General features: G+C 36.7%; 2 protein-coding genes across 3 annotated transcripts; both read right to left on the bottom strand.

Moving 5' to 3' along the window:
- Positions 1 to 272: 272 nt before the first annotated feature.
- LOC110410793 (hydroxyproline-rich glycoprotein family protein) lies at positions 273 to 3,982 on the bottom strand. Of its 2 annotated transcripts, none has more exons than XM_021420675.2 (2): positions 3,518 to 3,982; positions 273 to 2,118 (listed from the first exon to the last, which is right to left on the bottom strand). In XM_021420675.2, exons 1-2 carry the CDS (start codon positions 3,629 to 3,631, stop codon positions 862 to 864), a joined length of 1,371 nt encoding a protein of 456 aa, XP_021276350.1. In that variant the 5' UTR covers positions 3,632 to 3,982; the 3' UTR covers positions 273 to 861. The 2 variants fall into 2 exon arrangements, with proteins under 2 accessions (XP_021276350.1, XP_021276341.1); XM_021420666.2 differs by having other exon boundaries at positions 279 to 2,121.
- Positions 3,983 to 7,326: 3,344 nt separating this feature from the next.
- On the bottom strand, positions 7,327 to 14,792 carry LOC110413854 (Peptidase M1 family protein). Its single transcript, XM_021424867.2, has 33 exons — positions 14,482 to 14,792; positions 14,073 to 14,153; positions 13,883 to 13,927; positions 13,540 to 13,680; positions 13,357 to 13,432; positions 13,056 to 13,132; positions 12,760 to 12,873; positions 12,599 to 12,673; positions 12,397 to 12,504; positions 12,103 to 12,315; positions 11,957 to 12,018; positions 11,797 to 11,824; positions 11,624 to 11,710; positions 11,501 to 11,526; positions 11,273 to 11,336; positions 11,102 to 11,182; positions 10,906 to 10,953; positions 10,769 to 10,787; positions 10,602 to 10,606; positions 10,476 to 10,487; positions 10,319 to 10,375; positions 10,113 to 10,222; positions 9,954 to 10,034; positions 9,683 to 9,866; positions 9,297 to 9,445; positions 9,073 to 9,211; positions 8,786 to 8,932; positions 8,583 to 8,664; positions 8,323 to 8,498; positions 8,123 to 8,233; positions 7,891 to 8,007; positions 7,668 to 7,739; positions 7,327 to 7,569 (listed from the first exon to the last, which is right to left on the bottom strand). The coding sequence occupies exons 1-33, from the start codon at positions 14,557 to 14,559 to the stop codon at positions 7,489 to 7,491; spliced, it is 2,946 nt and encodes a 981-aa protein (XP_021280542.1). The 5' UTR covers positions 14,560 to 14,792; the 3' UTR covers positions 7,327 to 7,488.
- Positions 14,793 to 15,102: the final 310 nt, after the last annotated feature.

Genomic DNA, 15,102 nt, shown 5'->3' with positions numbered 1-15,102 from the left:
TCTTCTTCCTTAAAAAAAAGAAAGAAATTACTAGGTTTTTTTTTTTTATGTTTAAGGGTGGCTTCTGTTGCGGACTCCAAACAGCCCATCAGCCCAAACTGGGCTTCGCACGACGTTCCCTTTTCATCCCCTGCTTTCTGGGATCATTCATCGTCGTGGTAACAGCGGGTCCGCAACAGAGTCTTAAGTTCCAACTGCAGCTTCTCCGTCGGTTTCAAAACTTTCAAATATTCTTTATGTCAAGCTACAAATAACAATAGTCTGTAATTCCTTTTTTTTGTGGATCAATCTCTACATCAGTCTGCCTCAATCATCCATCAGAGTGAATCCAAGCAATGCTTACATGGTAGAATAGCATCAATTGTCTAGATATCACCTTACATTAATTTAAAACTAACACCAACTTTCCCATTACGACAGCATAACATCTTTTAAGTACCATAATCGCAAGAATAGGGTCTTTGCCAATTTGCCCGGCTATTTCACTATTATTATTATTATTTTTTATTTTTATTATTGTCTTCCACTATTCTATCATTAATATTTTACATATGAGGACACAAATCAGAAAGACTGTTATGATATCTATCTGCCTACATTAGAGAAATATAATACATATTGAAACAAGAGAAAGTTTCCTATCAGACCCTGTTTTTTAGTCACGAAGGACTCAAAAACAGCCTTCATGCATTGCAAGTCATGCAATATGCCATCTGAGTCAAAACCCTAATATCATGTATAGTTTTGATTGAATAATTGCACTCTGTCGCTGTTACCAAATTTTTTGATACCCCGAAGGCACACCTAAATTCCTAAAATGATATATGGAAATCGGAAGACCTCTACGGAGATGCATACCAGTTAGCTTACCCCTGGCTGCATCATGGGGAAAAAGGACCAATTCCCGGGGACACCACCACCCTTTCCAGCTACCTTCTCATTGGCCCACCAATCAGAAGTAAGAATAGGCTTATCGGCATCACCTCCATCAACATTGTCAAAATTGAATTCTTTCGCTGAGCCAAGAGTGATGGATTGATGCTTATGGTGCTGTGGTTTCTCTTCCCTATCTGCTGGAGCCTTCTCTGGTCTTTCATTGGATGTTTCACCAACGCGACATTCATAATCATCAACCACCTTAGTATCATGTTCTCTCTCTCTTGTTGCTTCAATCTGTAGAGATCCTGACACAGCTTCTGATGGTGTTGCTGTCTCCGTTTCCAAACTTCTTACAACTTCTTCAGTAGTTAACTCGAATGAAACTCTATGATTATGGGCAACTTGTTCATTTTGGACTTCTGTATTCTTCAAATGTGGATGCAATGTGATCTCAGAGATCTGATGATCCAAAAGAAAACCATTCCGAGGTGTGGACCTCGTAGCATCTGGGGTTAAAGTGCCAGAACCATGATGTGATCCCCATTCACAGCTGGAATGCTTATCAAGGTTCAAGAGCTTGGGAGGGTCACCCATTCGGAACTCAGGAAAGTGTAGACTAGTAGCAAATTCACCATCACGGAAAGGAGATGAGGTGCCAGAACCTGAGATGCCTGAGTTTGGTGAGATCAGTTGGCCAACAGGGCTTCCAGGATGAAGCTGATAAGACTGAAATTCATAGTGGGATATTGGGAATCTTTGTACATTCTCTCCATACTGGAGGTTGGGACCAAGCAACTGAGCAAATGGCACCTCAGGTGAGGAAGGTGTAGTCAAATGCACTGACTCAGGAGGAGGAGTAAAGGGAGCGGTTGAAGGTTCAGTGGTGAAGGTTGAGAAAACAGGTGGTGAAACTAACTGAGTTTCATGAGCATAAGGGCCAATTGCGAAAATTGAAGCAGGCCCTGGAGAGTACATACTAGCAGAAATAGAGGTGAGAGACACAAAACCAGCTGGAGACTGCGTAGCAGAGGGGGGTTCAGATGGAAGGAAAGATGCAGGAGAGGAGGGTGGTGCAACAAAGGGAAGTGCAATGGCAGGTGCTTGGGTTGGATTTTCAGCAGCAGGCACATTAGCACCAGAAGCACTCATTTCAGAAGTATGAACAGCAGGCCCAATTCGCTTTTTTTGTTTGTAAGATCCAAAACACCAATATATGCTCCAGCAGCCCCCCCATCTTCTCTGCTGAATGTCACAAAAATTTTAAATAAATGAATAACTATAGGAAATTACACCACATTCGTTTGTAGCCAAAACAAATAAAAAAACCGACTATAAAATTAATTAATTGAAAACTTGTGTCCTAAAAAGACATAAAAGGCATATTACACCAATGAAACAACACTTCCTCATTGAAGCTTTACCAAAGCTATCAAGTATTGAAACATATTAAAGCAGCATATATGCTCAAAACTTATTGGACCTTATGCTACAAGGGCACTTCCAACTCCTTGGCAGAAAGAGTATAGGCATGCTGCTCTTTTTTCTATTGGAAAGCTCTTAACCTAGAAGATACTACAACTGTATCGCCCCCCTTTTACCATCTAAGCCAAGCCCAAGGAGCAGAAGCACTTCCCACTGCTTGTTTAAGTATTTGCAAAGGTTTTCCTCAGTGATTATAAAATGGCAATTCTTCAACTAGACCTCCAGAACAAGGGCAATCACATCTACAGACAAGCAGTTTCATTTTCAGAACCAATGATTATCCATTGGATGTCGAAAATGGAATTAAGCTGATCTTAGCCAGCCAAATAGGATGTACTGAAGTTTCTAGTTTTCCGAAATCTCAACACATTTGAAACCTTCTAATTAACTCTTTCCTCATCCTGGCCAACAGAGCATGATATAAACAAATTCAAAGACAACCTTGTCCAATTAACAACTATATCTGAATCCCAAATAGTATAATATCAACTCTGCTTTACTTTTCATTTGTTTTCTTAGTTCTGATCTAGGGACTTTTGCCAAATGAAAGTAAAAGTAGAAATAAGAGGTGAAGAAGATCACCTGAGTTTTCTGGATAAATTAGAAACCAAAAGGATTAAAAGATTTTCACTAACTATATTGGAGAAACTGCATATACTAGTAATAAACACTGTTTCATCAGCACAGAGTATCCTTAGATCCCTGAATAGACAAGTTCTACAGCTAATAACCTTGAATGTATCGAACTTGAAGTACGAAAAAAAAAAAAACTTATAAAAGAAGAGAAACCTTCGACTTCTAAATTTATGCACAAGCTACAGTCAGACTCTTGATTCTGGAACAAGTCAACTTTCAATAAATCCATGCCTAAAATCAAAACGATTCAACTTAATATTTTCTTAAGCCAGACAAAAAAAATCCCAAACTTGATTAAAGATAAAAGCTTAGTCAATCACCATAACATAGTCAAAGAACAAAAAAAGAAAAACCATGCAAAAAACAGATCACAAATGAATACCAGAGTAGCTTAAAAACATTTCCGAAACTCAACCGAATGAAATTAAATTCAATCAAAACAATCACAGCAAACAAAACAAATAGAGAAACTAAATGAAACACAGCACGGAAAAATACATAAAGAAAATTAAAATCTCACCTGAACCGTAGCTTGTGGAACACGATTCTCAGCTGAAGCGATCGCGTTAGCCGCAGCATGTATGGTCTCCAAAGTGTTATTCATAGCTCTGGATTCTCCATTTGCACCTCTCATCTCTACTCCTTTTTTTTTTTTCGTTTTTCTCGCGAAACAAACAGCTCAAAACTTTCTTCCCTCTGAAAATGTCAAATTTCCTCGAGAAAAAAAAATCGAGAGAAAGAGAAAGAAACAGAGAAGCAAGGAAGCTGTGATTTATCGATGAAGAAATCAGAGATGAAAAACACAGAAAGAAAAATCAAATCTTTAAATTCTTAAATCTAAATCTCCCCTTTATATTTGTTAATTATTGTTTATAAGAAATTCATTTTTCATTTTCTTTTTTTTTTTTGGGTTGCGAATATTAATATTGTGTGAAATATGTGTATAAGCAAACGCTCTCGAGGTCAAACACGGCAATGACTTGATTTCTCTGAGTTTATCGAAGAACCCCCGACTTTAGCCTAATGTCTATAGGCACCTCAGATTATTACATCCTTTTTACTTATTTGCCCTTCTCATTTTCTTGCATAAATATGTATACCCTTGAAACAAGGGAAAGAGGGTAGATTAGTCAAATGAAAGGGACAACTACTAACATCCCGAAACGAAACATAATAAATTAATTAATCCACTTAGCGTTTTGTTTAGTGGGAGGGAGAAAACTAAGAAAGGTTTTTGTCCAAGGTGTGCACGTGTGCGCATCCACTTCGTGATGGCTTTTCGATCTCGTGCGCACACCCCACACTGCATACGTGAAAATACGAAAATATATGATTAGGGAAGAAGAAAAAGAAAAAAGGGAAGGTGGGGTCTGGCGGGTCCCATTTCTCCTCCTCTGAAATTCTCCCCCTTTACCCGCCACTCCAACTAACTCCCACTGTCTGTCCCACCTTTCTCACTTGCCCCTCTTCCCTTCTCTTCTTCTCGCCTTCAACCTATTCCTTTTGTTTAACCCTTTCTTTCACAGAAATTAACTCAAAGAGTTATTCCGTTTTAACCTTCTTTTGAGATTAGTTAAGGATAATAATGATTCCAATTTCTTTTTAAGAGTCTAATGATTTATCCCTTTTTTAAGGGCAAAAAGAGATTAAAACTTTTTAATGTTTCTTTGACCATGTATAGTTGATAGTTTGACAAGTTGAATTTATTACATACAACTTATACCCTCTTCTTTGATCTTTGTGAAGTTTATGCCGACAAGGTCTCATCTCATGATTTCCTTCACAATATTGCAAAGACTACCTTTTTTTTAATCTTATTTTGACTCTTTGCATATGATATATTTTTTTTCACTATGTGTATGCTTACCTAGCTTAGCTAGGTAGTAGCTACCTACCCTTTCTTTTAATCTTTGTGAAATCCATGCCTGAAAGTTCATGCCCTTTCCTTCATTCTTTTTAATCTGGACAGCAGGAAAAGTGCCTTTTGGTTGTAAGAACTAGCTAGCTTTGACACTTTACATGTATGATTTTCACTCTATACTAGTATTAAACTTTTCACACTATGAGGCTATGGGGATCTTTACACCTTTATGGGTAGCTTTAATTTCCTTTTCATTGATAAAGGGCTTTACTTTATATATTGTTGAGTTACATCTTTATGCTAAAAAGCCTAATCATCCAAAGCTTCCCACTCGGGCCCCGGAATGGTGAAAAAACCTAGATGTTTCACACAATAAAGCCTTGAGCTTTAGGCATAGTTTTGTCTGGGTTCATGGTCAGGCCATTTGCAGAGAAACAGAGCCCCCACATGGTGTGGCCGGTGAATGATTCTGGGGGGAAAAGGAAAAATGATTAAAGCGGCTTATTTGAAAGTGCTCTTGGGGATATGTAATGTAATTAGTGTTTGATTAATTAAGGTGCAAATCAAATGATCATGAGTCACTAAAAGCTTGATAGAGATTAGGCAAATTTAAACAAGGATTAAGCCTGGATAAAGAAATATAAGGTAAGAATGAATCAATGGTTTGTGCTAAAAAAGCAATGGCATACTTTTGACCAAGCAGAAAATCTGCAGGATCATGATATACGTAAGCATGATTGCAAAGTCCTCTCATTTAAGTTGCTCATTTTGTCATTTCCCAATTATTATTATTGGACCCTTCAAGTCAACCTTTTAGGTCAAACAAAGGCAAGTATCTCTCTTAATCTTTTTTACTGTCTCACAATCATTCTCTCTTTTCTATTTATCTTTCATGGTAGGCAGATTTGAGGAGCTTTTTCAAAAGGAAAAGAGGTCGTTGCGTTCTAGATATAAGTATGGAACTAGATTATCACGTAATTCGGTGTAGAAATCTTTTCACAAGAATTTTCAATAATTTTACCTAATAAAAGTCATCATTTAAAAATTTAAATTACATAGATTAATTATACGATACTAATACATCATATATACATAAACAGTTTAAACAAGATACTTATCTCACCTATCAAAGAAATAAGTATTTACACATTCTTAAAAGAGACATTTAAATGTAAATATGATTACCATTTAAATTTAAATAAATTTATTTTTTACATTTTAACATATAAAATTAAACGTATCATATTATAATTTATTATTATAAAATAATAAAATAATAATAATAATATATGATCAAAGCTTTCGAACGTGTTACTAATAAATATGTAAATATATTCACATATTTTGAAATTAAAATTTCCTCTAAATAATGCAAGTATTTTGAAAAAAAGGATGAATTTCAATATTATCTCCAATCGAAAATTCAAAAATTAGTAATAGACAAATCGAAGATCTTCAAATATGTTAACTACTAAGAAAAATATTTATTTAAAGTCCAAGAGCTGATGACGATGAAGACAAGACCCGAGACCTAACTTAGGCAAAGAGAAAAAGACTTGCAGGAAAGTGAAGAGAAGGAAGGTGAATACGTAAAAGAAAGGAAGTGGATTTTGAACCCTTCAATACATTATTTGTTGGCTAAATGGTCGACACGTGTGATTCGGCATGTGAGCAAACCAGGCGATGGCTATTGGATGGTAGAATTTAAGAAAAAGGAAAAAAATTTTAGGTGAACAAAAGTGGGACCCCGATCCACGGGGGTACTGCTGCAAATCTTAAATCGTTAGGGTCGTTGGCGTTGACCTCCATGATTTTGTAGGCCACCGGCAATAGTCTTCGCATCGCACGGTGGCTTGTGCTTGCACGTGGTTCACCGTAGATGCTATGACTAGGGCTTAGCCCTCCTTAGAAATGCACATGTTTCGACATTTTTGACGCAAAATATGGCATTTTACATAGTAACATAATTTCTTTTTTTAAAAAAAAATTGAAAAAAGAAAAATTCCAAACCCCACGCAAAAATAATTATTACCTTAATACTATTATTGAGAGGGAAAAAAGGGTACAAGAGAAGGTTTTTGAGTTTATGCTTGTCTACCTAATTGTTAATTTCGGAATAGGAAGAATTTGGTACCCGTTGGGATTCATACCGATCTCCGTGGTGGTAATTGAAGTAAATTAAATTAAATTAAATATAGACGACAGGAAAGAAGTGACGTGTCTTCACGTAGTTTCAGCATGGGTTTACACGTGAGAATTGACCGCTGTGCGGAACAGACATTTTCCTAGTCGGTTATGGGCCTATGCTCCTCTGGTTCTCCGGCGTGAAGCAGGCAGAATTTGACCCACAATAGTTATTACCATTACAATGGATTTGATTCAATTTTGCCTTGGGAATTTTTTGTCAGATCCCACTAAATCCAACTAAATTTCGGGAATAATCCAACATGTGAACAAAGGCAGGTACATAGTTTGGATCATAATTAAGGCAGTTTCTATTCAAAATCTATGGGTCTTTGTTCAACTCCAGTCACCGGAATAAAGAAAACAAGTCCCATGGTATAGCACATTATTCTAATACGGTGCTATATCATAATTAAAATGCATTGAAAGACATATTATTGAGGCATTTACGCAGCTAAGCTCTTTGAGGCAATCTCATATACGTTCTCTGATAATCCATTGGCAGACATGATCATCTCCAGTTGTGCCTGCAAAACATCATGCAAGTTTTTAGTATTCTAATCCAGCATAGAACAAGGAAATGAATCATTTTGTAGTTTATCCTCTAAGTTATGATGTTTATTACCTTGGCAAGTTTTTGCCTGCTTTCGTCAAAACGCCTCCATCTTGAGAAGGCTGACACCATGCGGGAGGCCACCTGCAACAGATAGAGAGGAAAAAAGTTACTGAAGAACAGCAAGAGAAAGTGACAATCCCATCCAGAAGAGAAGTAATCCGACAAGAGGACAACAGTATTTCGTGTTTCACACAAAAGAACAGAGGGAGAGAGACTGGGTTTATTAACATACCTGAGGATTTAGCTTGTCAAGTTGTACTACTATTTCACCCAAGAACTTGTAGCCTGAACCATCCTTGGTATGGAAATTCACAGGAGATCCACAAAATCCACCAATGAGGGAGTATACCTATATTCACAAAATAACCCACATTCATTGCAATGCTCAAATTTAAGCTGAAGAGAAAAGGCACTATCATATGTTTAGGCATGTGCCATGCATGAGAAAGAGAAAGATCACTTGCCTTGTTTGGATTACGCAAGTCAAAGGCTGGATGATTTAAAAGGTTGCGAACATTCTCAACATTACCAGGAATGTCAGACATGGCTTGAAGCGCAAACCATTTGTTTACAACCTAACAAAGAAGCAAAAATGAGGTTATCCAAGTGGGAGAAGTTCAAACTAGATTCTGGAAGGTAAAGGGAAGTTGAGTTGGATATTTACCAGGAAATCATGATGCCACTTGCTATAGAAGTCAGCCAAAACATCATCACGAGTCTTACCAGGCTTCTGGGCAATGGCTGCCAAAGCTGCAAACTGTTCTGTCATATTTGTGGCAGTATTATACTCATGCAGTGCAAGCTCTGTCATCTTGAGATCTTCAAGGGATGCAAGATATGCTGGAAATAGGAAATGTAAGGCAGTTAGATGATGGAAACTTTACTATACAAATCTAGCAAATATACAATTCAAGCAATACAAACCAAGAGCAGTATTCTTGAGAGCACGCCGGGCCATGTTAGGATGGTTAAATACATACACTTCTGAGCTTCTATTGTTCTGAACCTGTTAGAGTGCCAAGAAGGAAAAGAAAAAGCGCAAAAAAAATAAGTCCATTGCAAAACAGGTATTCATAAAAGGAAAGAAATAAAGATTTGTTTATATAAGTCGACTGCATATGGCATACTGTGCTTAGAAACTCTGATTTCAGTTGTGATGCAAGTTCCTTCCTAATGAAGGTTCGAACAGCATGAACAGCATCAGGATCAGCAACTTCCATCATATCCATAATCTCCCCTTCACCAGGGAGAGTTATTGCTTTTGCAATAAATTCCTGGATAACAAAAGGCAGTTAAAAATGAATTTGAGTTCATTTCTATAAATTGCACAACACCCACTCTTCATTCAAACATGGGGGGAAAATTAAAACAATGAGGATCTCATATTTTCCAGCAAGAGAACTATCATCATTACCTTATCCAAGCTTGTATCACAAAGTATGCTTCTAAGACCTTCAACAAATTTGGGATTCAGGGACAATGGTTTGTTTTGTTGGAAATCAGCAACCAAGCTGAGCATGAGCTTCCTGGCCAACAACTGTCCAGCCTCCCAGCTAAAATAAAAAATCATCAAGTGAACAAATCTCATATATTCCTCAATTATTAGATTAAAGTATTCATGCTTCAAGAAAGACAAACCGATTGAACTCATCCGAATCATGTGCAAGTAGGAAAAATAGATCACTGTCAGAGAGATCAGATTCAAGACGGATAGGAGCACTATAACCTCGCAATAGTGATGGAATTGGCCGCTCGAATATATCAGAGAACACAAATTCTTCTTCTTTCTGCTCCACACCAACAACAAATGAAAATCAGAAAACATAAGAATATGTGACAGACACTAGCTGCCTACATGTCAATATGTCAGCTTGGCAACAGTTTGCTTCTCTAGTCATGGTCTTTCGCTTTCCAGGAGGTGTTCAGACATCCAAAGGAAGGTGCAAGTTCAGTGCCTTTTCCTCCTCCACAATAAAAGTCTCTTAGAGATAAGAAAATGGAGCACAGGAAGATTCTCAACTTACCTTAGTTACGCGAAGAACAGTACTGAAGACTGGCTGATTGTTGCTTGCAACAGACTGCAGTGTCCCATCATGATACACAGAGGATAGATGCATGTCCTTTCCACTTGAGTCCAGTAGACCAACTGCCACGGGAATGAATGTAGGTTCTTTAACAGGCTGTCCTGGAGTTGGGGGGACCACTTGGCTGTGAAAATGCCAAATTGAGTCAGCAGCAAAGTCTTTCAGCCAAAAACATTGATCATTCTAGCAACAAAATTTACAGTTTGTATACCTAAACTTTAAAGAAAAAGTATGAGCATCGGCATTGTAGGATGAAGTAACTTTTACTACTGGAGTCCCAGCTTGTGAATACCTGAGAGTTTCAAAAGCATAAGCATCAAAACTAGCAGATAGACATAGTAACTAGAATGAAGAGATAACTGATCCATACCAAAGCAAGAAATTAGCAAAATCAGCATCATTTGCATCTCGCATGGCAGCAAAAAAGTCTTCACAAGTTACTGCTTGACCATCATGTCTTTCAAAGTAAAGATCCATGCCCTGAAAAATGAGCAAGTCATATCAACAAAATTTTCCAAGATATGCAACTTCACATATACACTTAAGTCAGACTCATAAACATGCTTAAAATTTTACCTTTCGGAACCCTTGGGTCCCCAGGAGTGTTTTGTACATCCTCACGACTTCAGCTCCCTGGTAAGTTAAATTATAACGATAAATTATTGATGTGTTAATATAGTTCTTGCCCACAAACATATGTAAACAAGCGAGATTCTTGGAAAGATATTCAAACCTTTTCATAAACCTGTGAAAAAGAAAACAAAAAGACCAAGAAAAACACCGGGAAAATTAGAGGACTTGTCAAAGAAAAACCAAAACAAAATAGAAAAAGACACGAATGCAAGTTGCTAGGCCTTACCGTCACTGCAGTTGTTGGGAACACAGTATCAGAATCATATACAACAAGATCATGCAACAAAACCAAACACTCACACATTAAAAAAGGATGTCAAATTTAAATATAATGAGAGGAAAGTGATCCATGAACCCATTTACACATTTCTATTAGATACAACAAAAACTTGCCTGTGTAGAAGTTGTCCATCTGTCAAAAGGAAAAAGGGGGAACAAGTTAACACAGCTTAGAAGCAAAAACTTTTGAGAGCTAAAGTGAACGTGAGAACTCAAAGAAAAGGCCAATAATAAAGGAGACATTTTAAGACCTTAATATAAGAATGAGGCCTAACAGGATGAGCCATGGGACCAGCATCCTGAACAATTGGGAAACAGAGGTAAGTCAGCACTCAAGTATGTCACATACTAAGGATATGTTTGTAGATTTTTAGAGTAGTTGCAATGTAATTGCTCATATAACCGGATATGAGGTCAATATCAAGTCATGCAAGAAACATAAAGAACCTGTGGGAATTGATAATTTCGAAGCTTTGAAACATCAGCAATCCGCTTTACTGTACGGCTTCCCATGTCAGATGAAAATTCCTACCAACAACACAAGATTACTTACAACCATAAACACAAGCATGCTGCAATTAGGCTACATTTACCCCCTTGGCAACTGAAGCATCATACCTGATCACGGAAAACAGTGAGACCCTCCTTCAAGCTGAGCTGGAACCAGTCTCGGCATGTAACTCTGCAAAACAAAATTAAAACATAGATGTTAAACATTATGCCAATGATCAAGAACACATCTAAGACAGAACGGTACTCAAAAAACAAATCACAAAACAGAAAGGAACAACAACAAAGAATGTAATTCTAGAATAAACAATAAGCTTAAATGGGATATCAACCAACCTGTTGCCAGTCCAGTTGTGAAAATACTGCATGACAGAAAGAAATAAAATCAAGTAAAATCATATAAGATACATCTAAAACAAATGTGTGACAAGGCATTTTCTATTGATATCCAAAACAAACCTCATGACCAATAACACCCAAAATTGCAGCATAATCAGCATCTGAAGCAGTTTCCGGAGAAGCCAAAACAAGCTTTGAATTGAAAATCTAAGATGCACAATAGAAACATATTTTCAACAAGATGGAACAGTAAAATATTTGATATAGATGACTAGATAAGCCAGAAGACATACATTCAGACTCTTGTTTTCCATGGCTCCCCTACATCAGAAAAAGAACAAAAAGTATTGGTATTGACAGATATAAACACCATAAAATAAACCAGGAACGAAGTAACGGATAGAACATGTATATCAAATGTTTGATTTCTATCAAAGAAAGAATGCATCTTACATGTTAAAATCAGGAACAGCAACAATATTGAAGAGATCCAGGTCATACTCAAGACCAAAAACCTATGAAATAATAAGATTTAGAAATATACAAATGAAATAATCTCAATAGCACAACAAAAACCATCTAAGGATATAAAGACTCACATCTTCATCCCACTTCATAGCTGCTTTAAGTGAATACATGGCATGTGCAGTCTTGGGTACATCTTGTGCTGGGGTCCAGATCCTTAGCGACACTTGTCGGCCAGAGCGGGTAACAAATATGTCATCTCTGCTCTCCAATTGGCCAGCTACTAAGGCAAACAAGTAACATGGCTTCTTAAAGGGATCCTCCCATACAGCATAATGCTTGCCACCCTGCAATGGATCCAGAAAAACAAACAATGAAAAACATTAACAATCAACCAAAAAGAGACTGCCATAATAAGTGAAGCTTGCCTCTAAGGCTCCTTGCTCTATGAGATTTCCATTAGATAACAGTACTGGGTACAATGACTTATCAGCTTCAATACGGCATGTGTATTTTGCCATTATATCAGGACGGTCCTGTTAGCAAATTAAACATGTCAATGAGGTATAAAACAGATTCTTACATCAAAATGAAAATACTTAAAGCCAATATATGTTTCAATATCTTAACCTGATAAAATGTAATTTTTCGGAAACCCTCTGCTTCACATTGTGTACAGAAATTCCCAGATGACTTGTAAAGCCCCTAGAGTAAGAAAAATAAATTTATAACATGGTTGTTAGGGAAAAATATTGTACATTATGGAACCAAAATAATAAATAATGTTTCACCTCTAATGATGTGTTCTTCTGAGGTTGTATCTCAGTATCAATTTCCAAAGTGAATTTACCACTTGGTGCTGATGGAAGTATCAAATGGCGCAGGTCTAAGTAATAATCTCCCTCCTGCAAATGACAAAATAAACATATTGCAGTAAATCACTGAGAAACCAAAACCAAATTTCCAACACAAAAGATAATAAAAACAGTACAGCTTACATATCACGTTAAAACATTATAGCTTCAGAATCACATTCAGTAATTATGGCACCAAGGCTACTTTGAGAAAGTTACAATATATGGTATACCTTCAGTTCCTTGCCATTGACCTTGATCGATATTAGCTTTAGATCCACCCCATCCAGAACCAATGGAGAAGAAGAACCTGCTCTACAAGGTACATTAGCATACAATAAAAGAATAATGACAAGAAGGAATTTTCTAACATAAAACTTGAGCACTGGATTCCCATGGAAGAATAATGCAGAGCCCAGATGTGAATTACCCCTTAGAAAGAACAATACTTTGTGCCAGCAGCGTCAAAATCAGAGACATGGTCCAATAATGATGGTGTCATGTATTAGAGGCAAAGAATAATGATAACAATACCTTCAACCCTGGGGAACACAGTTATTTTTGAAGCAACAATTGTTTTCTCCTCACCCAGTGAAAATTTCAAATCCACCTGAAATGCCATTTTCATAAGGAAGAGGAAGCACAAGCCAAAGCCACATAAAAGGTTTCAGAATCCTAGCTGATGCATACTCCAATTTAATTAATTGCAATATATACCGTATCAAAGTAGTAATCAGGAGACTTGTAGTCCTTCAGAAAGATTTCTTTAGGAGCGTCCATTTTGGATTCTTCAACTTGCTTAGGTAGAGGTTCTGTCGCAACTGAACAAAGCAGCCTTCTGCTAGCTTGCCTTGCCCTCTGAAACAATTTAGCCAAATCCATAAAAGGACATAAGCAACCATAAAAGACAACATCATAATCCATGAAAGAGACATCCATGTAAACCTTGACAATAGTATGTACTAATTACAGGCCTTCATATATATGCCTGCATGTAAATATGTGTCAATACTCAATAGAATAGAGCCAAAACGGTTAAATACAAAGCATAGCAACTTACATATGGTGAAGAATGCGGAAACCAGTAATTCCTTCTACCAGTGGCCTAAACCAAAAAAAAAAAAAAACACAAAGGATTAAGAAAGATAATTTCAAGCTACAAATGCATAATGCCAAGATAAAAAATTATCATTCCAAAAAAAAGGGACCAATGTACACTCTATATTAGAGAATTAAGAAAATGCGCACACCTCTAAAGCAGAGAAGCACCTATACCAAGAGATATTCTTCGGTGAACTTCGAAAGGAACTAACACTACTTTTAGCCTGAAGCTGCAAAATAAGCAAACAGTCAGGTAGAAAGATTCTAGAAACAATCCATCCTACCAAAATTAGCATTTCACAATCACCCTTCAACTTGCCAGAAATAGTCTATGTATGCACGTATGTGCATGCATAATTGCATAATCAGAAGCAAAGGTGTAAAGAAACAGTAAAATGTATACAATCTCCTATAAGCGACCCACAAAAATACCAATCCAAATGCAATTTAACACGTTATAATGAATTCAAAACCAAGACTTTCGACGGCAAACAACTGGAATCCATATAAGCAAACAAAGACGTATTCTTAAAGAAGAAATGGGGATTGGATAATCACAGGAGCAGAAGAGATCAAACCCAAAAGACTGGTCCTTGCCAAACACGAACTTTTGCAAGGAAGAATCAACCGAGCCATTCAAAATCAACAATACCCCCTATATTTTATAAACTACACTGTTTCACTATGAGATAAAATAATCAAAAGAGTTTCTACTTTGAATAAAATGAAAGATTAGATACCCAGAAATGGCAAAAAACCCTAAATCAGTGATAACCCACAAGAGGAAAACAGAGCACTGAAACAGAGACACACGACAGGGGAGGGTTCTTATATATATATAAAAAAAAGGATATATGGATAAAACAATATTATGGACAAGAAAATTCAAGAAAAAAATGTAAATAAATAATAAAATAAGGATAGTTTCTGGGGAATACATGCTTTAAAAAGTAGACTTGTATTAAATTTTGAGGGAAATAGATTGCAATGATTTTACCTATTTGATGATCAGATGAAGAGGAAAACAGAGGCTTTCTGGAACTGAAAAACGTCGGATAGAACCAAAAAAACGGTGACCCACACACAAGATATTTATTTTCTGGTTTCAAAAATAATAATTATGATAGTTAAAAATATACGTGTAATTCTCTTATTGGTGAACAGGGGACAAGTACTACT

Source organism: Theobroma umbraticum, unplaced genomic scaffold, assembly GCF_002168275.2.
Source record: "Theobroma umbraticum cultivar Fairchild unplaced genomic scaffold, ASM216827v3 scaffold_30.0, whole genome shotgun sequence".
Classification (NCBI taxonomy): Eukaryota; Viridiplantae; Streptophyta; class Magnoliopsida; order Malvales; family Malvaceae; genus Theobroma; species Theobroma umbraticum.
Note: the sequence above shows the minus strand (reverse complement) of the source record. Positions and strands in the feature narration are given on the sequence as shown.

Bases quoted from the DNA above. Each gene is read 5' to 3' on its own strand.
- LOC110410793 (XM_021420666.2), bottom strand. From the start codon at position 3,631: ATGAGAGGTGCAAATGGAGAATCCAGAGCTATGAATAACACTTTGGAG. The intron at 2,122-3,517 runs GTGAGATTTTAA...TGTGACATTCAG, and splicing joins TTCCACAAGCTACGGTTCAG to CAGAGAAGATGGGGGGGCTG.
- LOC110413854 (XM_021424867.2), bottom strand. From the start codon at position 14,559: ATGGCTCGGTTGATTCTTCCTTGCAAAAGTTCGTGTTTGGCAAGGACC. The intron at 12,674-12,759 runs GTGAAACATTAT...TTCTTACTCTAG, and splicing joins AGAAGAACACATCATTAGAG to GGGCTTTACAAGTCATCTGG. The intron at 11,527-11,623 runs GTTTGTTTTGGA...TCTGTCATGCAG, and splicing joins TGGGTGTTATTGGTCATGAG to TATTTTCACAACTGGACTGG.